A 24,804-nucleotide genomic window follows, 5' to 3' on the forward strand; every position below is an offset into this window, starting at 1 on the left:
TTGCAGTCGTTGCACAGTTTTATTTCATTTAAAATCCGCTGTGTTAAATATTTTTGTTACAAGTTCTGTGTAGGGGGTAAGAGTAATAGACTCCGCAGGCACTAGCAACCCCCTCACCCCTCAATTCATGTGTGCGCTATCAGATTAAGAACTGCCCCCCTCCCCCCAAAACCAGCACCCGTGGGCTGGGATATACATGACAGTGAAAGGCCTGGCCCCCCAGCTGTGCTGGAGCAGCCAAGCCCCCGCACGCAGGAAGCCAGCAGGCAGACCCACCGCCAGTGAGCTGTGTGCCAAGGGCAGCTGCTGGGGGCTGCTTCTCACCCCCGTGTCGGGCATGTGATGGTGAAAGGGTTGTCCCCAGGAACGGTGCCACCTCCACAGAGGTCACGGGCTCTGCCCACCCCAACAAGAACGTTCACGCCACACTGACTGGGCTGGTGAAAGACAATCGCCAAGGGAAAGAACAGGAGCTGCCACCCCGTGCTACTGTCTGTGGAGGGAGTGTAACTAGGGCACTGCCAGAAGCATGACACCTACCTCAAGCCCTGCTCTGACCAAAACTTTTCCTGCAAGTGGCCTCGGGGTCAGACCACCCTTGCAAGGCAGATGAGTGTGAAATATTTTCAAGCAAAACATGGACAGGACAGTAGCCTTTCCTCTCCTCTCCTCTCCCTCCCAGGAACCTTAGTGCTAGGCAGTAAAGCTGAACCTGCCATGGAGGGGCAGGGAAGGGTACCCTAGCACAGCAGCAGCAAGCAGTTTCCAGTGGTATAGGACAAGCTAGAGGTGAGAGTTTGGTGCTGCGAGGGAGAGGATGCCACACAGATGGCTCTGGAAAGGCAGTGCCATTCAGTGGCTGGCCCACTGCACGGCAAGTTCTTGTGAGATACTAAACCTTCATTAAACAAAAGAGGAAAGGAGGTAGGAGCTATCCCCGTAATTCCCTCTGGGACAGCTCCAATCACAGCGGAGGAGAAAGACTGGAATGACCCCTGCCAGTTCCCGAATGCCCTGCATCGTCCCTGCTGGTGCTGCGGCCCTGTCCTGGGTGGGTGGTGTGGGGGTGTGGCTGCCCTACAGGTCGAGCAGCAGCACGCGGGGATCCTCCACCGCTGCCTTGATCTTGCGCAGGAAGGTCACGGCCTCTCTGCCGTCGATGAGCCGGTGGTCGTAGGTCAGCGCCACGTACATCATAGGCCGCACCTCGATCTGAGGAGGGACAGGGGACAGAGCTCAGTGCTCCTGCCTGCATGGCCCCCTCCGTCAGTTCAGGGAAGACCTGGCTTTTTCCCACCCCGAATCCTGCAGTCAGGCCCTCCTGGATGTGTCCTGCCTGGCAAAATTATCTACCCATACACCCAGGCTGGGTCCATGCCATATACAAGATAAGGGCCCTTCCTGGAACCATTCCCTATCACAAAGGCTATAACCTCCTCCTTCCCACACCTAAGGAGACTACAACCAGTTTGCCCACTTACAGATAGGACAAAGTCCACTCCACAGCTCAGGCAAGTACCAGGGCCAGCAAAGGTGCCCTATACCCATTAGTCTCTGCTCCTTCTTCACACTGAAGTGTTTCAGAAGTGACACCAAGCCCTTAGAAAAAGGTCCCCAGTCTGCTAAGCCCCGTCCTTTGTTCCATAAAACCTCCTGTGCAGGTCCACCTACCTTGCCTCCCACAGCCACAGGCCTGTCAAAGATGGCATGCATGCCTAAGATGGCAGACTGGGGTGGGTTAATGATAGGTGTTCCAAAGAGTGACCCAAAAACCCCACCATTGCTGATTGTGAAAGTGCCGCCATCCATGTCCTCAATGGCCAGTTCATTCTTCCGTGCCTAGAAATAAAAATAAGGTCTTAGAAAGCCACACAGATCATAGAGATCAAAGAACGAGGGTTTGGACATCCACTCTCTCCAGGAATAAATACTGATTGCAAGAGCTTTGCTTATTGATTTGTTCAGCTGAAAACCAGCACAAATTGCTGAAAACTGCATCCTGTCTTTAGAGCGAACACCTAGTGGCTTTGGGGAAGGATTCTCTCGCCTTTGCTTCCAACTCCTGCTTCTGCAGGAGACAGACACAGGGACTTCTACTCCAGGGCAGTTCAGCCTTGGCCTCTAAAGACAAAGGTGAAGGTATACCATGTCACTAATGCACAGATTGTAGTCTTCTGGATGGGCAACAAGTAGAGCTGTCCTAGAAGGCAAAGACACAGCCAAACATGTAACTGGATCACTCCCCACAGCACAGCTCAGTGTGTCAGAGGTCAGAGATGACGACACAGAGACCAAATCAATACATGCCGATCCAGCATTTTCAAATCTTTCCATTCCCCCCAACCCTCCTCAGAAAACTTTCCTTACCTTCTCCCCCAACTCGTAGATAGCACGCTCTATGTCAGCAAAGTTCATGTTTTCTACATTCCTAACCACAGGGACCACCAGACCCTGGGGAGAAGCAAAGTCCGTGAATAGCAAATTCAGTGCAGTGACACACAGATAGCTGTCATGCGGCAGGAATCTGGACACAGCCCCAGAGAGCTCCTGCCTCCCCCTCAGCCCACAGCAGCTGGTTGGCAGAGCTGCCTCACACCCTGGTAGCCTGACAGGAAACCTGGCATGACACACATCAAAGGCTGACACCTTAAATTGTGCCATCATCTTTGCCCTTGCTAGCCTATCTCATGAAATCAACCAAGCCTGTCTGGAGCCAGATCCACATTGATAAATTCCCAGGTGAGGCACTGGGAGATTTCAGCTGGCACCTCTTTCTCTCACCTCTTTTTGCTGGGCCTCCCCTTGACTTTGGGAGAAGACAGTGACAGAACTTTAGTCCTTTTGAAACCTCTGCTTCATAGCAGAATCTTCTAATCAAGAAGGTAATTCACTAATTCAACATCTGTAACTCCATCCCATACTCTCCCTGGACAGAAATATCTCTGTGGAACAGCACAGCAAAGTTAGCCAGAGGACAGGACGTTCAAAGCTTTTACTGCCTATGTCATGGATTCATGACAAGAAAGGGTTTCCCTAACCTGGCCTTACTCATTAACAACTGAGATCTATATTGACTCTATTACCAGATCTCTTATTAAGATGAATATAGTGGTAGAATACTCTTGGTCCTCCACCTTCTCTCAAAACCTATCTCAGCAGTCCATAAATGATTCTCATTTTTAGAATCAGTCTTATCAGTTAATTTCTGCTGCAGCAGAGTACAAAGCTGAGCTGGCTCAAAGTATATGATCATCCCATAGGAAAGGCTGCGGGAAGCATGGACAAAGCATCCAAGGCACCTACCCGGGGAGTTGCTACAGCAACACTGATGTCCACATAGTCCCTGTACACAATCTCTTTGGTCGTGTCATCAATCACTAGAAAGAGAAAAAACTTGTGTTACATATGCAGAACCTAAGATCAAGGGTCTGACAGTTGAAAAAATCATAACAACTTGCTCATGTCCAGCTTAAACATAACTCCAGAGAAGAATGATTCCTTGCTGTACCTGTGGGTGAGGCACCAGGACAGACAGAAAGAAAACAGTCCACACAGCTCAGTCCTGCTCAGTTATTCTCCCCTTGGTTATTCTGTTCTTCTGTGTTTCAGCAAGCACCTCTGACACGCCCAGGAACTGCACTGTGCCTACAGCAGTCACCTGTACACCAACCAGCAGGCTCTGCCCTCTGCAAGCTGCATATGCAAGGCCCCAGCCCCACTCCTGGTCATCCCTTCCTAATTGAGTCCCTCTTGGCAAGCTGTCCTCTACCTATGTAAGTGGCTTTAGCAAAATCAGCAGAAGCATGCAGGGCTGTCCCCATGTTTTCTGTGCATTTGACTTGCTGCTGCAAGCTACTACTCCTGCCATAGACTTGGCCATTGGCTTTCCCCCACTCTGCCATGTTCCCTAGATAGGCAAGTCACCAGCAAGGGTCACCACTCACCTGCATTCACAACAGGCTGGTCCTGCAGAGCAAAGGCTGCAGCTTTCACAAAAGCTGACATGAAACCTAACTTCAAGTTGTGCTTTTTCAGAAAGGGATCCTTGTGTACAGCTCTCATCTCCCGGATGTTGCTGCGAAACACATGATAACACATGCTGGTGAACAGGGAATCCAAGAAAACACTCTTCCCTCACTCTGCAACAGATTTCAGTGCCAGCCCCAAGGATGCAAATCTGCACCACCAATGGGAAACCTCCAGTCTGCTGCAAAAGCCTTCATGTGTGATATAAACAGGGTTCTAAGGTTCCTGCCAAAGGATCAAACAGTAACTGGTCCTGGACCACGAGCTCCACAGCCAAGGTAAACCTGCAAGGACCACACTGCCAAGAACAGAAGCAAGATGTGGCATGGTATATTTCCTGCTTAGGCCTGATGTTGCCACCTATTCTCTGGAGACAACAGTGCTCATACCAGTGTGGCACCACAGACAGCAAATGCAGGTGTGGCTGGACTGACAGAGAAGGGTGAAAAACCAAGATGTGGCAAAAGCAGTAAACATGCAGGAAATAAAATCAAAGTGATCAAAGGAAAAGACCTCAACCACTCTGCAAATTCAGCACCAGACAGCACAACACCACTTTTGTACCCAACTCTCTGGCTTTGTAAATTGAGTGAATATGAAAGGAATTTTCCCAGGAGCTATGGTAGTGGGTGCCAGTCCACCCATAGCTCTTGACCAGAAAAGTCACGTTTTCCCACTGTTTCTATTAATCAAAATTGAGGCCATTTACAAAACATCAACCAAGCTGCAGCTACAAGCTCTGCCTATTCTAGCCTAACATCAGATGCCATGGAATTGCATGGTTCATCCCTTCCCCCTTCAGAGACCTTCAGAGTTTCACCAAGGAGCAGGATTTTCTGTGGTTTGGAGTGTTTGTTTTCCTGTGTCTAACCTTGTTTAGAGTTAGGATTACTGCCCAAAGACATTAGTGCCTCCCAAGACACAAGGGCTGCAGCAATGAGGATACAACTTGCTATGCAACTGCCTCATTAAGGGCTCCTCCTTTCAGACACTGACCCCCGTGGGAAGCAAGAGGCCCCAGCACAGGTCTTCACAAATCAACTTCACAGTAATCAATCCAAACCACATTAGCAGATGCAACGAGAGCCCCAGGCCGGCGTAAAGCGACACCTCAATGAGCCTCTGAGAGGAGATAAAGCTGCAGCACTTCCCTCCAATCAAGACTATTTTGTCAGCCTTATTGTTCTGAGACCCAAATATTTACATGTTTTGTCTTAAGGAGTAGCATAGGATTTCACAAGGCAATTTGATTTGGGCACAATTTCCCCTTAATGCACTGTAACATAAGCTGCCCACCCTCCAAAGACATTAGTGTGCTCAGTCCATGCAAGCACTTGAGTCAGGAGCCCCCCACCTGCTTGAGAGGATGGGGAAGGGTGCTGGTCTGTCTCTAGAAAGCTGTACCATCTGACAGCAAAGGCCTTGGGCCTAAGCAATGCTCACCTGAAAGGCTGATGAGCCCTGAAGAACCAACTCACTGCAAGTTAAACACCTCCAAAAGCAGTAACCTGGTGGAGTGGCAGAAAGCAGATGCTACATCTTGCTGTCTTCTAACAGCCACTATACGCAAGTGATCCTAGTCCCTTTTGCTCTTCTGCTCAACATTTACCAGTCTTCCACCAAAAAGCCCACAGAAGAGGAGTCAGAGACTCTCCCTATTACAAGCAGCAGGTGACTCCCAAGGAATGACAGGTCATTAGGAAGCTATGTACCCCCTCATACCACAACACCAATGTGGTCTTGAAGAAGCTCCGCAGACTACAGTACATACTTAAGAAAGAGGGCCCAAAAGACATGCTGCCAGTCTCTTCAAAGAAAACCTGCAAGGTTTTGACTGCTGTTTAAAGATTACTGCCTTAATCTGTTTCTGCTCATAAAAGGAAAAAGAGGTTTACTCCTCACCTCATATCAATCTCATTGAAAGTGGTCAGCATGGCACAAGTATTCTGAGCCTCTTTCAGCCGCTGAGCAATACGCTGACGCATCCTATTCATTTTCACCTGCAAATTAAAAAGGTATAAGCAGAAGCTGCCTAAAGCTCATCCAAGGGCAAAATGCACAAGAAACCCAAAAGGCCCTCCTCTTGCCACCTGACTGACTAGATGCCTAGGGCCAAGGTTTTCACTCTGGGTCAGGACCACAATGGGCTGAGGTGTTTATTTCAGTGCTCAGCTCAATGCACAGTTCATTTGAAAAGCAGTGCTGAAATGCATCACAGTGTAGCTACTTCTGACCTCTGCATTCCTCAAGACCTCCAAGCATGCATAGCTTTCCATGTGGCTAATGTGAGAAGAGCAAGACTGCTAAGAAAGCAGGTTGCTTGACCATGCTCTCTTAAGAATGCAAAAGGCAGTTTCAGCAGCCTCAACCCTCTGCTGAGGGCTTGTGGACAAACCAAGATCACACTGAGTCCTTCTGTCCTGAGTCAGCAGCGCTCAAGACAAGAGTTTTCCCTAGAAAAGACCCGTGCCAGATTGGTCCAGGCTCTTTCTCCACACCACTTGTAAGTGGTTCCCTCATGCAGAGAGTTTTCCCACCTGTCACAGCTCTACTGAGCTGGGTGTGTACAGGTGGATATGGACACATCCGGCAAGCTCAAGCCAGAACAGATTATCACCTAGCAACAGACGTGCTGGCAAGGTCCCCGTTCCCACAGCTTACCCTATGCTCTGATCTGGCACCTTTGGTGGGCACTGCCTCCCCAGGAGGGGCTGCCGCTGGGGCTGCAGCCGGCTTCACAGCAGACACTGAGGGTAAAAAACACATCCGTCAAAAACAGAAGCCAGGTAGAAAAAGCCCTGAGGCAGAAAGCACATTTGAGCTCCTTTCTTAAGTGACACAGTATGGAAGCAGCCTTGCTGGAAAGGTTCCAGGCATAGCTGAGCAATCCAGTCTGGAGCAAGCAAGGCAATACTGTGGAAGGCCTTCACCATAAATGCCTCTGTTTGATGTCTTTGACCTTATACACTCTGCCCCAAAGCAGAGACTCGAGGAGAGGAACAAATGGCTGTTGCCTCACCTGGCTTGCTGTCGATGGGCTGAGTTGACACAGGCGGCACTGGTGGCATTGTAGTGGGAATTGGTGCTGCAGCAGGGGGGGGAGCAGGCGCAGCTACAGGTTCAGGGGCTGCAGGAGGAGGAGGGGCTGCTGCTGGTTTAGCCTTGGCAGGAGCAGCTGAAAGACAAGGAAGAACCAGGGTAAGGGCACCAGCTTTCACTGGCAGAGATCTGTGAGTCCAACCAACCAAACAGAAGTAAACCCTCAGGCAGAGTGCCTTTATGCTCTCAGCACTGCTGAGCTGACAGAAGTCACCACAAGAGAATGCCACTGTAGAGTGTTTTACCATCAACACCCTTGACCTCCTCATTGGAGGAGGCTGGCTACTACAGAGAAGAGAGCACAGAAGGGAGTGAGGGGAATTTTCAACTAGTTATAGCTAGGAGCTCAGTCTCCTCCAGAGGGAACAAAAGAGAAGATCCCCCTCAGAAAGACTAAAATGATGCTTTTCTAATGGACAACAGGAGTATTTTCTTCCCATTACAAAGGCAGATGGAGAATTATTTAACCTCTCTCAGGATCCCTCTAAATGCTTTGCTAAATGCTAAAAAGCATTTTATTCTAAATGCTTAAATCTTCAGAAAAAACCTGGTAGAAACACAAAGGCCTGTGCAAGTTATACATGCCTGACGTACCTCCAGTTTTCCTGAGTTTGAATAGAGGTGTCCCCCCTTCCACTTTGCCACCATCGGGTACCAGAAGGGCTTCAATCACACCAGCTGCTGGGGCTGGAACTTGCACTGATGTCTGAAAAAAAAGAAAATCAGTGAAATTCTCCCAAGCATCAGCTGGAGACCAAGTGCCCAAGAGAAGATGCCAATATGTGCAGATACACACTGTAATTTGGCACAGCCAGCAGCTATGTCTCACACTATTTGCACCAGTTTTCACACCTTCCACTGGGATTTTGTGACAATAGTTAGAAGCTTTGGAGATGCTGGCAGCGTAATGTATAGCCTGATCTCCAGGGTAGAGTCAAGAAGTGACCCACTGCCAGCATCTTCCCGACAGCAAAGCTAGAAACGGAACTCAGAAGAGAATTCAGCAACAACTTCAAGGCTTAACAGTCCTTTCAGGGGTGATAAACTTAAAGCCTAAATTACACGATATGAAGACAACCTGTGGCTTGCAGATTTCTCCTTTGTTTAAGCACAAACAGGTTTCAAAACTCAAAGCACTCAAATTGGAAGAGGAGTAAAATTACAGCTCCAATAATCAACAACACCTGTGATGATTAAATCAAATGGATGAGTAAGGGTTATCAAGAATTCTCACTTAAGGCACAGCAAGTTTTATACTAGATGAGAAAAGCTTTTCTCCATAAAGAGAGCAGGAGACACAGTCAGGGCCTGCAGGCTCTAGGAGCTCTTAGCAGGAGGGAAGCCACACAGGGTACCTGCTACAGAACTAGAAAAAGTTTTGATCCAGAAACTCCTACCTTGTCTGTTTCAATCTCACACACCACTTCATCTTCCGCCACTGTGTCTCCAACAGCTGAATGACAGATATGAAGACCACTGTGAGGAGGGAGGTTGCTCTGGCCTCCCCTCTTTACCCACAGCAGTTTCCCACACTAACCCATAACTTCTTCATCCCACTTCTCCACAACTTCTAAAGAAAAGACTAGCTCAAGCAATCTACTGCACAGTTAAGAGTCTGATCCCAGCTTAGACATCTCCCTTCATCCAACACTATCCCTGACAGAGAAGTGATGAGGCAGTAACTGCAATTCTTAACCCCTTAGGATAGCTGCAATTCAATGCCTTATTTGTCATAGACTGAAAGGCACAGAGCAGGATGTCAGCCAGTGAAACTGTAATGCATCCCCAAGGTGTCCAACACAGCAGTAACAGCGATAAGAATTTCAGGGAAGAGGCAACTGCTTACCTTTCTCCCACCTGACATCTCCTTCTGTGACTGACTCTGCAAAGGCTGGTGTGTTCACCGTAACCACGTCATCCCCTGTGGGAGAGACAAACAGACTTGACTGCTTTCAGAGCCAAAAATGTAAGGTATTGTCTCATTCTTGTCGTCACAACTCTGCTAAAGGAGGTAGGCCATCGGACATCAACTGCGGTCCGTCTCCTCGCTTCAACATTGATTAACATTTAAACACCAGAGAAATTCACATTTGACTGAAATTTTGACAGGAATGCCAGACAAAATCTTTAGGGCCCTGAGGATATAAACCCTGAGCCATCCATGCAGGCAGGACAGCAGTGAGCCTTGACCAGGATGGAAGGTAGCTGTTGGCAGACAGCAAGAGGTAGCAAAAGAAGCATCACGCCGACTCCTGCCTTTTTACTTACTATGTACCGCGGTGGTTCTGAAGTAGCGGACAGCGAAGACACTGGAGCTATTTACTCTGCAGAAAGAGAGAAGAGTATGAACACAGAAGAACTCTGCAGGCTGCCAGCTCCAAGCTCAAATACAGAATTTACACTTGCTTAACTGATGTGAAAGGCTTGGCTGTTCTGATGTATTTGATCCAAAGGACTCCTATTTACTGCTCAAGCTGTAACAATCCAGTAAGAAAGGAAGCATTGCATCCTACCATCATCAGTGCTCTCAGAAACTCAGGGAGAACTGACAGGTATGGAATTTCCATTTAGACACACAACCCAACAGAACCTTCATAGTTTACATACTGATCAAAGGGTGACCCGGCCAGCCCAAATAATGCCCAAGACTAGGGCAGCAACAATTTTTTTACCTCCAGATTAGGACTGTCATATCCACAGAAGTTGTTAAGATTGCTCAAAAAAAAAAAAAAAAAGCACCATAAATTGCCTATGGCAATACATCCAAAAACCAGCTATTTTCCTCCACCATGTTTCTTCACAGGGAGCTAGCAATCCCAAGCATTCCTAAGGATGATTTTTATATCTACTGACATCACATTTGGAAAACTGAAACAAATGTGCTTTAGCATTTCCTCTAGCAAAGGCTACTTTGTACAAACAAAGGATTTCAAAGTATTTCAGGCTTTTATGCATATACTCTTATTGGTTATTTTCCCAAATACATTTTTGTAAGACCACCTCATTAGTGCAAACCCCAACATATGAACAACAGCTCTGGGAATGACCCCACTTTGCTGACAGAAAATCTACCAGGAGACCATCATAGAGCAGACACCACCTCTAGTCAGATAATCAAAGAGTAGAAATCCATTATTTCTGGTTTCCTCATCCCTGTCCCTTCCCTGTCTCAGTATCTGGTTGCAGACAAAGCTTGTTTTCAGTTTCCAACCTGCAAAACCTAGATTTTTTAAGGGCTATCGCCATACTGCTACAATTCTACAAGGATTTCATGACAGCCAACCATATTCTGTTCCTCAGACCTCAAATCTTATCATGGTTAGAGCAGCCCCAGTCTCCCCACATGGCAGTTTTCCTGTGGGTACTTACACAAGCTTCCTGCTGTTTGGGTAAGCCAGTCCCTGGCTCCCAGACACACCTGTGAATGAGAAAGGAGTTATATTATCCAGCTGTCTAGCCCTCAGGTACCCTCATCAGATAAAAGAAGGCAGAAACTGTTGCCCACCCTGAAAGAAGTTTGGGACCAAATGGGGAATATATCCATGCAGAGACACCTCAGTGCCATCAAACAGGGCCAGAGCTTGCTAAAAACAGTGGTTTTGCCTTCATCTAGATTTATAGGGATGGGGAAAACAGTTACAGCTTGACAACAAAGCTAACAAGGGTAACTTTGAAAAGGGCAAACAAAGCAGCAGCTACCCTTCAGAGCAAAACCAGGAAAGAGCTATGAGGAACCTCCAGAACTGCTGTGTTATCCACACCCATGCAAGGATGGAGCAAGGTATCAGCCCTGTAAGAGGCACCCCAGAAAGCCTCACAGTTGCAGAGACAGCCAAAGAGGAAAGAAAGGACTGATAAAAGGGTGTAGGGCAGAGTGATGAACCACCACCACCCCTCTTCTCTGCCCACTCCCTGCCCAGAGAAAATTATTTTCCAAAACTCACAATAGGGAAATACTTGCACAACTTCCCAGTTTCAGATACCCCACTGTCCCCTTCCCACACTGCTCACATGCCCTGACACTGCATTTTTTATTATGAACTGGACTCCTGTCCTTTGTCACTTACAGGGCACTGGGCAGTTTTCCAGACTGATCTTAAAGAGAGTCAGCATAGTAATTGGAGGACATAATTATCTCAATTACACAATGCCAGAGGGAAGAACCATTTCCCCACTTGATTTTTTAAAAAAGCAGCACAATTTCTACAGTACAGCTAGAAAAAACAGAGCTCTAAGGAAAAACAGTTTAAGCATTGAAGCAGAGTTCACAGGCACATTAGATCTAACATGTCACTTAATATCCATCCATCATTTTCAAAGGAGTTTATCATAGAGCTAGGGCTCTGCTACAGCATGTGCTTTGAGAAGTGCAATGCCTGAAATACACTGTGCTGCTGCTGTGAAATCTTCACCAGAGCCAAGTGGATCAGGCAGCATGTACATCAGGCAAGGGAGGCACTCCCATGCAAACTTAGCTCATTCCACTGCTTCTTCCCTACCTGACTGACAGAAATAAACCCCAATTAGACCTATTACCAACCTCCATAACCAGCTCTGTTCTTTTTAGGTAGCCTGAAATGAAATAAAAGTGTAAGACTCACCAGACAGAGGGCATCTTGCCAGAGTACAGTTTCCCTGTCAGAGAGAAAAGGATGTATCAGTACTGCAAGAAGATAATCCCATCCTAGAAGGACTTTGGTTTTTCCCTGAGATCTGAATCAGACACAGGACCCACCATTCCCATGCTCCAGTCTGCAGGCATTCCACTTTTCTCTGTGCTAGAGCAGGAGAACACCTGTGCCCTTCTTTATCCTTTGTCTCCTCCCAGGGTGCTTTATGATGCAGTGATGTTAAATTTGGTGCTTGCATTTTCCAGTTCTGGATCCAGAAGTTTTGACCTTCTCATGCACACTTTCCTCTTTAAGAAGGAACAGATTATTCCAATAGAATTTGCTATGAATGAGAAGGTAAAAGGTAGCTACTGGATATGATGATAAAACATCCCATGATGTTCACTCCTACAGTCATGAATGCAGCATCTAGAGGTTTTAAATTTTTTTCTAAAGCTATGGAGCCTTTGAACTCCAGAAGACCAGAATTCCTTCCAGTGGCAGAATTTCTACTGCTGTCAGTTAGTCAGGAATTCCACATTCTATGATGTTTCACTTCATACCTGTGTAATCATTGACTGCACTCCTAGCTCAGCATAACAACGCTCAAAAGTAGAACACATTTAAAAATATTCCAATTAGTTCCCCCTACTGTTATTACATATTTGTCTCACATCAAACCTGCAGGATTGGAGAAGATAAGAACTCTTTAAAAGCAATTAGAAAACAGCACCATAGCCATGATGGAAATACACTTGACTGGCTTAGAATGACAGCAAGAGCTCAAAGCACCCTTATCCAGCAGCTAAGGTAAAAGTTAGATTTCCGTCACACCTTCAGCATCTGAAGTTTGCATACAAGCCCTGATTTCAGCTTCAGCAAAGCAAGTAGGATGGGATATAACTGACCTTAAATATCAAAATAATTTGAGGAGTTGTGTGGCAAGACAACAGAGACCAAGGACCAACAATATATTTAAGCTGGGCACACCATCTACAGGACTGAGTGCTGCAGCCTAAAAAAAACATTCTATGAACACTTTATATCAAAACTACTAACAGGCCTGGAATCAAGCCCCCCCTTTGGTGGTTTAATTACCCAAGCTCATAATGGATTTGACTTGTTGGATATTAACACGGAGACAACTCAATGATCAATGGGCAATTCAACAGGGTTATAATTAGCTGTGCCAAGGGTGCAGGCAGCCAGTCTGACTTGCTGCTAAGCTGCAGCCCAACACCACGCAGCCACCCTGCTTGCCACTTCACGGCAGGGATCAATGATCCTGAACCAACAGTTCTGCAAAACCGGCTTCTGGCAGAGCCTGCTGGAGCCCCTGCCCCGGGTCAGGCTGGGGAAGGGAAGGCAGGAAGCACTGTGCAGACTTTGTAGAGTCATCTGGAGCGCTACAATGCCTAATCTTGGTGCAGCACTGGCCCCTGCTAGTTCAGATCTGGTTTGTGTAGAGCCAGCTCTAAGCCAGGATCAGTAAGACAAACTCCAACTTAACTCCACTGGGTCAGCTCTCTAGAGCACCACAATCCTCAGCACTTTGTATTGATCAATTTTTCCCACTTTCTGTAGTGTCCCAGATAGCATGGAGTCAATCATAAATTGAGTATCAAGTGACCTGAGTTCCCCTCTATCCATTAATGTTTCCCTGGGTGCTCTATTAAAAAAAGTGCATTCCTAGCATGCCAGACAATAAATTGTTAAGAAAGGAACAGCCTCAGACTGATGCAAAACCAGACAATTTTATTTGCTGAGGACCAGTTTACTGTGGAGTTAAAATGGAAAGTTTAAAGGTCCATCCTAAAATAATTGCTGTGAAAAAACATCTGCAGCTCTCTTCCACCAGTGGTGTCAAGTCTGTGTTCTACAACTGCAGCAAAATTAAGGAAAAAATTGATATCATTCTACTCTTTTCCTTTAAGGTTAAGAAATTAGGAGAAGAGCTTCATGTGAGGAGGAAGCCATTAATAAAAGATACTGTGATTTCTCTGGCTTACGTTCTGCAGAACTGCTGTGTGTCTGTCTCCTAATCACAGTACCTCAGATGAACAAGCAGCTTCAGGAGACACTGGACAGGGCTGCTTCCTGTTCCCTTTTTTCCCTGAAGGAATCATTCTGATTGCACCTCTTCCTGGATCACATGGCTAAATTTGCCCTCTGCCTTCTGTTGGAGCTTTTTCAGTGAGAATGGAAATATTTCAGTTTTGCACGTGGCATTAGCACTTTGGGTCAGTTTAAAAAGACAGCCTTCACTTGGGGAAAGAAGTCTTGGTCCAATTAGCCAGTGACTCATGTACCAAGTGATTAATATTCCCCTCTCGTTTCACATGACTTCTCAGAATTGTTTTTATAACTGTTATTACGTCAAAGTGACCCTGGCATGCACCGTCCCAGGCCACACCTTTCAAGGAGCCATCACCTTCCAGCAGGTCACTGCACACTGAAACAGAGGATGGACACATCAGCTAAAGCAACAGCCTGTATACCAACAGTGAGGGACCAGTTCAGGTAAGGAATCTATGAACTTGACAGTACAGCTCATTTCAACAGAGGCAAACCAGAAGGCCAGTGCTGGGCAGCTCCAACAACAGGCAAAGCAGCAACTGGTTCTCCAGCCATGGCTTCTTGAGAGCAAAGCAGCTGCTGCTTCCACAAGGATGAGCACAAACCCCTGCTACACGTGGAAACCCCAGTGCTGGGCTTTCATGGGTATCAAAACAATGACATACTGCATGGGAGTATATAACTGTGCCAAGATGGGCTGGAGATAACAATGCTGAGTGGTGGACACTGTTAACAAGACAACAGCCTCAGAACTCCTCCAGCATGAGGGGAGCATCAAAGAGGGAAGAAAAAGTTCTTTACAAACTCCTGCCCAGATAAACAGGATTTGATTCTCCAAGCATTTTATGCAGCTCCTGATCAAACCTATCTTTTCCAGACTAGCTCTTCTCTGGACTTCTTCACGTGGCCTTCAAGGTCTGCCTGCCCCTGCCCTGACTCTTACGTGCTACAGGCTATTGATGCACATTCATGGTTTCTACTTGATATGAATTCAGGGCCTTTTCTTCTTTTACAGACAGTCAAAACCCAGTCAACCTTTCCTCACCCTCACTGACTCCACTATTCTCCCATTCAATCCTCCACCTCTGAATTTTGTACATGTCTACTGTTCTCACTTCTGCCATCAGAGGTTTGCCAAGTTCTGGAATTTCTTTCTATCTCTCCAAAAATCTTGTATTACATCATAATCAAAATTTACTTCCCATATCGTTGTTAAAATGGAAATCAAACTACTACTATAATTTTTCCAGTCCATTTAACAGGTTAACTAGCATTCAGCCTAAAACCTCCTGATTTTCAGACTAGTTTTGTAAAAGGTTTGAATATTCCATCTGACTTCTTCCTATTCTTTACAATCGCACTGAGGGCTGACAAAGGTTAAATATTGCTAAAATGCCACTTTAATAAGCTTGTTTAAACTGCATTATGAACAATTTTTCTCTACATATATGTATAACAAACTCTAACTATACAGTTACTTGTAAGTTGTTCATAATGCAGTATAAGCACTCATTTATAAACACAAAGGTGTCATTACATTACAAACAGCTGTCAACACTTGCCCGCCTACATTCACAGGATGTCTAAAATCAAGTCTCATGCTGAAGGCTCCAGCTGGTCGCTGGAAGAGAAGCGATCCTTCTCATCCCGTAGGTATGCACACACACGTGTGCGCGCATGAAGCTGTGCGTGTCTGCTGCTCAAATGCAGTATGTGTGAGCAGGGCACAGGAGCCAGCCGGCCAAGGACAGCCGCAGGGTTAGGTGGTTACCGGGCGCTGTCAGCCCACGCTGCAGGCAGCAGAGGTGACCGCGGTCTGCCGCGGTTCAATGCCCGCCCCGGGGGCCAGCACGGATCCGAACACCGAGCCGCAAACCGCCCTGCAGCCGGTCCTGCACCGGCGCACCCCGGCCGGGGCTCTCTGCCGGCGCGGGCCGGCGGCTGCCGGCAGCGAGGGCCGCAGGTGCCGCAGCCAGGACAGGCGGGACGGCGGAGCCCGAGCGCGGCTCGCTCGGAGCCCGTCCCGCCGCCCGGCGCCGCCGCCCTTCCCGCGGGGCCGGGCCCGGCAGCGGGGCAGCGGCACCCGCCGGGAAGGGGCAGCGCCGCGCTCCCCGCTGCCCCCGCTGGGGGACAGCCTCGCCGCCCCTTCCCGTGCCCGGCCCCGCCGCGTCCCCGGGGCGGCGGTGCCGAGCGCCGGGCGGCAGGGGACGCGTCCCGGTGCCCTTGGCGCCGCCGACCTCGCCCGCCCCGCCGCCGCCCTCCCTCGCCGCCCCGCTCCCCGCGGCGGTGCCCGCGGGCCGTACCTGTCGCAGGGCGCGCAGCGAGCGGCCCAGCGCGCGGCCGAGGCAGCGGGACCGCCACAGCGGCACCATCGCGGCGGCGGCGGCGGCGGCGGGAGGGGCCGCAGGGCGGACACCGGAAGCAGGCCCGGCGCGAGGCGGAAGCGCGGGGGGCCGGACCAAGCCGCAGGGCGGGGGGAGCAGGCGGGCGGGACCATGGCGGGCGGGGCCGCGGCCTGCTCGCAGTGCTGCTGTGTGGTACCGTACGTGTAACGGTACAGGTGTGAACACATCCTGTATAACAACTGCTTATAGATCACAGACATGTAAAATAGCTGCGTAGTACATATGCTTATATAAACACGTATCTATATATATATATAGCTGCTATTACATGTAACGGCATGTGTGTATGTGTAATAAATAACCCCGGGCATTACGAAGAGTGCTGACTCACGACGCTCTTCTTTGAAGCAGCTCTGGGTCGCTGCAGGGCAGCTGTGGCCGTGTTTTCCCTGCTCACCGTGGCTAGCCGTGGCTGACATTGCCGCAGGCATCGCCCCGCGGGATGCTGCACGGATAGAAACGGGCAATGAGGACATCTCGCCATGCCAAACGGCAAAAGGAGTCCTCAAGTGAGCCCTGTCCCCCAGGTGTGCTCTGTATGTTGAAAACATTTGAGAATTCCCCAGCTGGCTTCTGTTTTCTGCCTGCTTCCATGCAGGGAACCACAGGTGGAAGAAAACCCAAGGAAGCTATTTACAGATTCTGAGAATCAGTCTGGGATAGTTACAAAGGGCTGTCTGACAGCCAGGCATCTCTCAAGGAGCCAAGTCTGGGTTATGCACATGTGCTTAATTTAGCCACTGCTCAATAATATATGAATGGTTAACTGCAAGCTTCAAAATATGAGATCATTTTCAAAGGAAAGAGGTTGAATAAAAATCAACAGGGGATAGTCTCTGAGGCTTTGAGGATGAGCTGGCTGCTGCAATTAATGGTGACTGAGCCAGAAAGGCTCAGTGCCAGGGATTTCTCTGTGACCTGTCTTTTGAAGGCTAATATCCCTGAACAGTGCTGCCCACCTGACGTCAGCTGCCTTTAGCCAGAGCCTCCTGCCTGCCCAGTGAACACACCAGGCATTGCCGTGCCCGGTTAGCGTGCGGAAGCAAAGCAGGTGAAGCCCCAGGAGGGCATGCCTGGCCAGGCTTTGCCCACGCACCCACAGCTCCTGCGTGAGGAGCAGTGTCTGAGCCCCAGGCGTGCTGCGGGGCAGGCGGGTTTGTGCTGGGCTGGGCTCGGGGTGTGCTCCGCTGGGAGCGATGCTGGTGCTGTCTGTAAAGCACCCTGTGACACGCCAGGGACCCTCTGCTGCTGCTTTTCCTGTGTTGTCCCATTTCTTGGCCACGTCCTATGCTGCAGAGCTCCAGGACAGCTAAATTGCCTCCGTGTCCCCACGGTGCGGGATGTGGGAAATGCCTGGCCGCTTCCCATGGAAGATGGGAGCTGGTGGGATCTGGCCGGCTCCTTCCTTGCTGTGGCACTGCTTGTCAGCCTGGCGTCTTTGCCAGCATTTCACCATCCTGGGTCCTGAGCGGGGATTCCGGCCAAATTCCAGGGGAACTGCTCCTCGGGGCCTGCCCACCCGGGCAGCCAGGCCGGGCCTGTGGGGCGGCAGGGAGGGCGGCGGGCGCGGGGCCCGACCCGCCGGGCGGCCATCTGCATATTCAGGAGTCGTTCCCAGCTGGTTGGCTGCCTCGGCCTCCCCACTCCCTCTTTAAAGGCCTGAGCACGGCCGGAGGACCGGCACCGCGCTCCCGGGGCTGGCTGGGCTCGGCACGGCTCGGCACGGCTCGGCACGGCACGGCTCGGCTCGGCTCGGCCGGGCTCGGCTCGGCTCGGCTTGGCACGGCTCGGCTCGGCTGGGCTCGGCACAGAGTGCTCGGACAGCACGCTGCTCCCTGCACGGCTGTGGCACCGAGGAGCGCCCAGGGAGCCCGTGAGGGCTGGCTCAGCTCTGGAGAAGGCACACTGCCCTCGGCTTCTGGGCATCTTCGGCTCGTTCCTGTCTTTTCCTTCAGGTAGGAGGAGACTCGGCTGCTTTTTAGTGTTCTGGAGGGTGGCACTAGTGAAAGCTGCCAGCCAGAGTGGGCACCACAGCACGCACCTGTTAACTCCGTGCGGAAAGAGCTGCATCGGCAGGGGGAGTTTGCTCAGGGCAGCAGCTCCTGGTCCTGCGGAGCCGGGGATGCTGTGAGCGGAGCCAGGGCCACCCACAGCCCGGGACCGGAGGCTCTGCTCCCTCCCTCCACATCTCCAGAAGAAAGACCGTGGGGCTGGAAACCTTAAGCAGGTGGAGGTTTAGCTCCGAGCTGATCTGCTTAAAAGGGGTGGATCACCCAGGTTCCAGGGGCTGGGAAACCTCAGCCCAGAGGACAGGTAAGCTCCTGACCTTGCTGTTGAGCGCAGCAGATGAGAGAAACTGTGAGCAGGTGTCAAAAAAAGGTGGTTCTGTAGAAAAACAAGTGAGGCTACAGAACCACACCATTGAGGAAAGGATTAAGGTTGGATGGAATCTGTGACTGCAATGTGTTTGTTGTCACATTTGCAAAGTCACAATGTGTTTGTGACTTCGTTGGGTGCAGATGGCAGGCTGAGAGGCAGCTGCAGGCAATGCTGAAGCTTGTAACACAAGGGCAAGGCAGGATGTTGGGAGCTGCTGGCACCCCAGCCTTGTGCTGGCTGTGGATAAACTGAGCAGCCTGAAAGACCCTACTGCAGACTCTTAGGAAAATGAAACACAGCTCAACATGTGGTGTCAGATAACCCAGAAAATACTTGGTTTGTCAGGACTATTGCTCTGCAAAAGGTAGAGCTCTCCCAGGCACCTGCCTGGAATTCAGGGTGTTTGAAGAAAGGCAACCTGCTAAAAACCCCTGAGAAGAAACCCATTTTCTACACTGCCTTGAGGACTTGGCACAGAGCAGTTCCAGGGACAGGAGATTGATGGTGTTGAAAATGATTTGTGGGAATAGCAAAAGAATCTCAGACTTTAAACGTATCCAGAAAAGAGCTGTCCTAATTTGGTGGTGCAATTAATGTGAATAAGGAAGAAACATCCCACAGGGAGGGTTACTGTATAATTGCCCAGGATACAATGTTTTACACCTTCTTTTCAAAGCTGTGCAAATGAGGAATGAGCCGAGGCTGTGAATCCCTGCTTGGAGCCAGCATGGCAATTTTAAGCCTGGGGCTGCTGGCTCAGTGTTTTTTCTCTCCCCTGATAATCCCCATCCTCATTTCTTTTATTCAGTGTTTTGCCAAGCACTTAGGAAGCCCATGTTGAGTTAGCCTGAGCATCTCGATGTATCCTGCTCACAGCAAGTCACATTGCACTTTACCCTCTCTGTGCCCTTCTGCACCAGCCCGTGTGTGCTGGCCCAGCCCCAGGTGCTGCCACCGCTCCCCGTGCCCTGGGGCTCTGCTGGCAGCTGCTGGGGCCAGCAGAAGCAGGCAGCACCCGTGGCTTGTCTGGCTGTGTGAACAGCTTCAGCAGGGATGCAGCTGCTGCTCTGTGCTCTGCCAACACCCAGGAGCACCCCAGCCCACCCTTTGCCCAGGGTTACGTGGCAGAGAGCTCTGCCGGGTGCTCCCTGCCCTCACAGCAGAGTCCACAAGTCCAGAGGGCAGCTTCCCCAAATGCCTGTGGTGCAGATGCAGCTGGTGATGTGGGAAGTTTGTGCTGCCAGGCACTGCCAGGCCCAAAGCAGGTGAAATGTACTCTGGGCACGATGAATGCCTGGCTGGGAGGTGGGAGGTGTGGTGGTACCAAAGGCATTGCTGCTGTCATGTGACATCTGACAGTCTGCTTACAGGTTTTGGAGTGCTTGGAGGTTTCTGCCTGGGTCATTCCCTGGTGAAATAGTTTTTGCAGCAGAGCAGGGATGCCATGGAAATCTGGGAGAAAAACATCTCTGGCCCTGTGCTTGGAAAACTGCTGTATGAGGTCCTGTTTCTTGCTCTTTCCCCAGTTCCACAGCACTAGCAGGCTGAAGCATCAAACACCTGGGAAGCCCGCCAGTCTGTCCAGGCAGGAAGAAGAAATGATGGACAGCAGGACTGGCTTTGATCAGGATAGAGACTGTGCCACTCCAGGGCATGGCCAGGGGCTGAAATTGGAGCCCTGTTTCCAGACTGACTCTCTCTTGCCTTCCCCCAGTGCGTCCCTGATACCACAGCTCCTCAGCCACACAGTGGTTGGCAGGAACCTGGATCCAACCTTTTTCCCTTCCTCTCAGGCAGTGGTCTTGCCTCATGACTACAAATGTGGTGCCTGTCCTGGAGAAGAAGCACAAGCCCTGGCTTTCCCCAGGCCCCGTGCCCCAGCTCCTGTGCCCTGTGCTGGGGATGGGGACCAGCTCTCCAGCCAGCACCCACGGGAGCAGCTCTGTGACCAGCACGTACGAGCCAAGCGGGCCAGGGTGGAGAGCATCATCCAGGGCATGAGCCTCCCACCAACCCCGCAGGCATTTGACTCGAGCCTGGAGGCAGCGGTTAGGCAGGAGAGGGAAAGAGGTGGTGAGATGTCCCAGGAGAGCAAGAGGAAGCCAAGGGTGCCCCAGCAGGGCACGGGGGCAGCTGGAAGAGTGGCTCCCACAGGGGGCAGCTCCCATGCCAAGGGCTGCCAGCAGCTGAAGGAGCAGCTCTGCTTTTTAGAGCAGCAGCTGAGGTGGCTTCAGGAGAAGTTCTACCAAGTCTGTGACTCTGAGGATGCTGCCCAAACACAGGAAGATTCTGAGAAAGTGCAGCCACTGCCTGGAAAGCCTGAAGACAGGCTGAACAAGGACAGGGCCACTTCCAGCAGCAACCCACGCAAAGTGCCTCTCAGAAGGAGTGTCCTCGAGGTGTGTGGGCTGGAGGAGGTGGAGGACAGAGGTGACACAGGTGGCCTGCCCTTGGCAGTGAGGGTACTCTCACAGGCACTGAAGCATGAGCTGTCTGTGGTGACATCCCAGGTAGTGGACTCTGTCCTGAAGACAGTCTGGCCAAAGGCAGACAGCCACATCCAGAAGCAGCACCACAGCCTTCCGATGCTGGGGCCAGAAGCCAGGAGAGAGTATTCTGCTGGTGGGAAATGCAGAAAGCCACTTGGTAAGCCATCTCCTATGAATGCACCTGGCTCCCTGGGCTCACCCCAGGCTGAGGTCCTGCCAGGAGTTTTGGGGAAGAGCCTGGGTTCTTATGCTGCCTCCTTCAACTCAAAGGGGGTCAGAAAATCCTCTCGGGTACCCAGCATGGGTTATTCACTGGGCTCAGCCACCCCTGTCCAGCACAGCCAGCTGCTGAGCCAGCTGTTGGGCTATGGCCAGCACAGCCTCTGGGGCAGCGACTCTCCTGAGAGCCCATCTGCTCTGGAGAGGGGTTGTCCAGAGCCCCTCAAGTTGCCCTGGGGAACTGTTAAACTGAGGTCATCGATTGTGAGACAGCAGCAGCACCATCCCCTGCCCCTGGGCCCTGCCAGCATGGAGAGCCTGGCACTACTGCCAGCTGGCAGGGATGGCCACGGTGAGCTGGCAGCTGCAAGTGATGGAGCACCCTTTGCCTCGACCCACATATCCTTTGGGGACAGCTAGAGGTCCCTGGGGAATGTGCTCCCCTTGTCCTCTGGAGCTGGGCACTGCCCCTGCTGGTCTCTGTAAGGCCAAGGTCCCTGCTCCTCCACAGAGGGCTAAACAGGTGTGGGCAGGAAAGGAGTCCTGAGCCATGGAGGGGCACTGCCACTCCTCAGGGTTGGCCAGATGCTGTAGCATAGCTGTGGGTACAAGACAGGAGCTACTAAGCCTCCTTTTGGGCCTTACTAGGGATACGGTAATCCTAAACCATGAACAGGAGTCTCATGGAAATTCTGGTTCTCACAAGACTGTGAAGTGCTCTGAGGAGCATTAGCTTCCTCAGGGATTCTCAAGGGAAAAACCAGTGGCTGTCCAGCCAAGGATGAACCCCTTCTGCCCCCCTGACAGGCCATGGGGGGCTCTGGAGGGCAGTGGGCGTGCGTGTGTCAGGGGTGGTGCTCAGGGACATGCCGAGCTCAGGGTTTGCTACGTGTAGGCTTTCCTTGACCCCACGGCAGATGCAGGAGGCACTGACCCCCGGGCACCTGAAGAAGGCCAAGCTGATGTTTTTCTTCACCCGCTACCCCAGCTCCACTCTGCTGAAGACCTACTTCCTTGATGTGCAGGTAAAGGAGCAGCAGCCAGAACTGGTGCTGGGCGCGGCTCTGGTGTGGTGTGGCACCTAACCTGGGGAACCATGAGGAAAGGGCTGCTCTTGTGACCCCCTGCCTTGCTGGCAGGACATGAGGAACAGCACCCATTTCAGCATGGGCTGCCCAGGAGCAGGTGCACAGCGTGGTGACAGACATGGGCTGTCAGCTCCTCACTCTGTGCAATTGAGATATTCAGATTAAACTATCTCATGAATGTGCCTTCTCACTGCAGGGCACTGGAATCTCAGTGTAGAAAACACCTCGGACACGCTGATGTCATTGCCCCAGCTTGGGGCAGGGTTTGGGCCAGTCCAGCAGTGCCTGGCTGGGTTTGCAGGAGCTCATGGGTAGGGAGGATCCAAGCTGGCCTAACACCATCCTCTGGCTCCCCCCCTCAGTTCAGCCGCTGCATCACCTCCCAGCTCATCAAGTGGTTCAGCAACTTCCGTGAGTTTTACTACATCCAGGTGGAGAAGTTTGCGCGGCAGGCCCTGCTGGAGGGAGTTGTGGATGCTTGTACTCTCCAGGTCTCCCGGGACTCAGAGCTCTTCCGTGCCCTCAACATGCACTACAACAAGGGGAATGACTTCGAGGTGAGGAGGGGGGCTGGGGAAAGGGGGTGCTGGCGTTTGTGGGGGTAAGGAGGAGCCATGACATGGGGGTGTCACTGGCTGATGGCTGTCTTGCTGCAGGTGCCAGGGCGGTTCCTGGAGGTGGCCAGCCTGACACTGCAGGAGTTCTTCAGTGCCGTCAGGGCAGGCAAGGATGCCGACCCCTCCTGGAAGAAACCCATTTACAAAATCATTTCCAAACTAGACAGTGACATCCCAGAAGGGTTCAAAGCTGCTGGCTGCTCCCAAGAACTGCTCCACAGCTGAGTCTCTGTGAAAGCAGCCCTGGGTTGTGTGTGCAGCCACCATGTGCACCTCCTGGGCACTCTGTACAGCACCTGTTATTTGGGGTATTCTCTCTCTGAGACAGCTCCTGAGGTGAGGCCTATCACTTGCCTCTTTTGCTGGGATTTTATGCTGTGCATTGTATTCTGCTGCTCAGAACTGGTGAGGACTGCCAGAAGGGAGGGACAGAGATGAAACCATCAGGTTGGAGCCTGAGAAGTTGCCCTGCCCCAGATCTCCCTATGACCCTGACTGAGCCGCCTTCATTCTCTCTTCCAGAGGGTCACAAACCAGGGCAAACAGCCTTGCTGTTTATAAAACAGGAAGAGGTCCTAGTAGTGGGCAAAGTTTCCTTGGCACAGCAGACTAGCGGATGTACTGAGTCCAAAAGCATGACTCAGTTTCTGTCCAGATACAACACACCAGTGTCCAAAGAAAACAGCTGGTGAATTCCAGCGGCTCGAGCACTCCATGGGGATAGTTGTTCCTGTCTGGGATATGTAAAAACTATGTTTGTTCTAGCCAACAAGAATAACACTCTCCTCCACCTCCCCTGTGCTGTCAGACAAGACCCCCCTGTGCAGCTGTGTGCTGTGGCCAACCAGGTGTGTGCTCCCCAGCAGCATCCTCTGGGATGCTGGAGGAGAGCAGGCTGCACAGGCAGCTCTTCTTGGCACTCCAAAGAGTCTCCATCAGCCCATCACCTGGGAGGACAGCTCCATGTTAAACACCCATCCATGTTCTCCCACACTGTGTTCCTGCTGGCAAAACTGCCCCAAGCATCTCTGTTCTGCACCCTGCCCTTGGTGAAAGAGAAGAATGTTATTTGAGATCCATCAGTCCCTGTGGTTTTAACACAAGCTGGGGAAGAGCTGGGCCTTGACATACACAACCCCATTGCTGTAAGGGCTGTAAACTCAAGGAGGTTTCTTTATCCTGTGGCCGAGACTTAGTGACCACTTTTCTACCTGATGGAGCATGGTGAAGTGTTTTGTGTTAAGGGCTCTCTAATCCTCACAGAGGTGGCAGTGGAGAGGAAAAGGCTGTGAAGAGGAGGGAGTCCTGACAGAGGTATGGCACGAGGGCACTGGGAGGGCAGTGATGAGCAATAAAACTCACACAAAACCCTCAGGGAGAAGACTGGGAAAAGGCCAAGGTAATTTTGGAGGTGCTGTAAGGTGTCAGCTGGTACTAGAATGCAGCAAGTGACTCTTGAGAGGAGAAGCACAGCTCCAGCATCAGATGAATGCTTGGGGTGATCCATAGGCAATGCATCTACAGGAGTAAAGAAGTGGCAACATCAGGACACAGTGGGGAGCTCCGAAACAGGGGCAGTTTGAAAATGGTTCTCCCCATTACGAGTGTGGCCACCAGATTTCCTGCTCCTTTTTGTGTATTTATTTCTCCAAGTTTGTATATTTTACAACCCCAACACAAAATTTACATGATTCCTTTTAAAATAAACACATTGTTTAAGTTACCCCTTTACATCCCTGTATACCTATTTGATAACATCTGTTCTAAAGAGTTATCCTAGAAGTTTCTTGCTTTTT

The 24,804-nt window shown here is 50.8% G+C and overlaps 2 protein-coding genes across 6 annotated transcripts; one reads left to right on the forward strand and one right to left on the reverse strand.

Annotated features, from left to right (window-relative positions):
• Positions 1 to 16,247, reverse strand: DLST (dihydrolipoamide S-succinyltransferase). 2 transcript variants are annotated; one of them, XM_064423840.1, is made up of 15 exons: positions 16,115 to 16,247; positions 11,727 to 11,760; positions 10,495 to 10,543; positions 9,394 to 9,449; positions 8,972 to 9,046; positions 8,523 to 8,578; positions 7,720 to 7,831; positions 7,046 to 7,201; positions 6,688 to 6,773; positions 5,929 to 6,026; positions 3,945 to 4,075; positions 3,304 to 3,377; positions 2,368 to 2,451; positions 1,672 to 1,839; positions 1 to 1,212 (listed from the first exon to the last, which is right to left on the reverse strand). In XM_064423840.1, the coding sequence occupies exons 1-15, from the start codon at positions 16,181 to 16,183 to the stop codon at positions 1,078 to 1,080; spliced, it is 1,383 nt and encodes a 460-aa protein (XP_064279910.1). In that variant the 5' UTR covers positions 16,184 to 16,247; the 3' UTR covers positions 1 to 1,077. The 2 variants fall into 2 exon arrangements, with proteins under 2 accessions (XP_064279910.1, XP_064279911.1); XM_064423841.1 differs by lacking the exon at positions 16,115 to 16,247 and adding an exon at positions 11,861 to 11,902.
• On the forward strand, positions 14,128 to 24,804 carry PROX2 (prospero homeobox 2). 4 transcript variants are annotated; one of them, XM_064423837.1, is made up of 5 exons: positions 14,128 to 14,255; positions 20,122 to 21,702; positions 22,221 to 22,328; positions 22,754 to 22,948; positions 23,048 to 24,804. In XM_064423837.1, exons 2-5 carry the CDS (start codon positions 20,194 to 20,196, stop codon positions 23,231 to 23,233), a joined length of 1,998 nt encoding a protein of 665 aa, XP_064279907.1. In that variant the 5' UTR covers positions 14,128 to 14,255; positions 20,122 to 20,193; the 3' UTR covers positions 23,234 to 24,804. The 4 variants fall into 4 exon arrangements, with proteins under 4 accessions (XP_064279907.1, XP_064279906.1, XP_064279908.1 ...); XM_064423836.1 differs by lacking the exon at positions 14,128 to 14,255 and adding an exon at positions 18,002 to 18,171; XM_064423838.1 differs by lacking the exon at positions 14,128 to 14,255 and adding an exon at positions 18,195 to 18,529.

The sequence above is a fragment of the Passer domesticus genome, chromosome 6 (genome assembly GCF_036417665.1).
Source record: "Passer domesticus isolate bPasDom1 chromosome 6, bPasDom1.hap1, whole genome shotgun sequence".
Classification (NCBI taxonomy): domain Eukaryota; kingdom Metazoa; phylum Chordata; class Aves; order Passeriformes; family Passeridae; genus Passer; species Passer domesticus.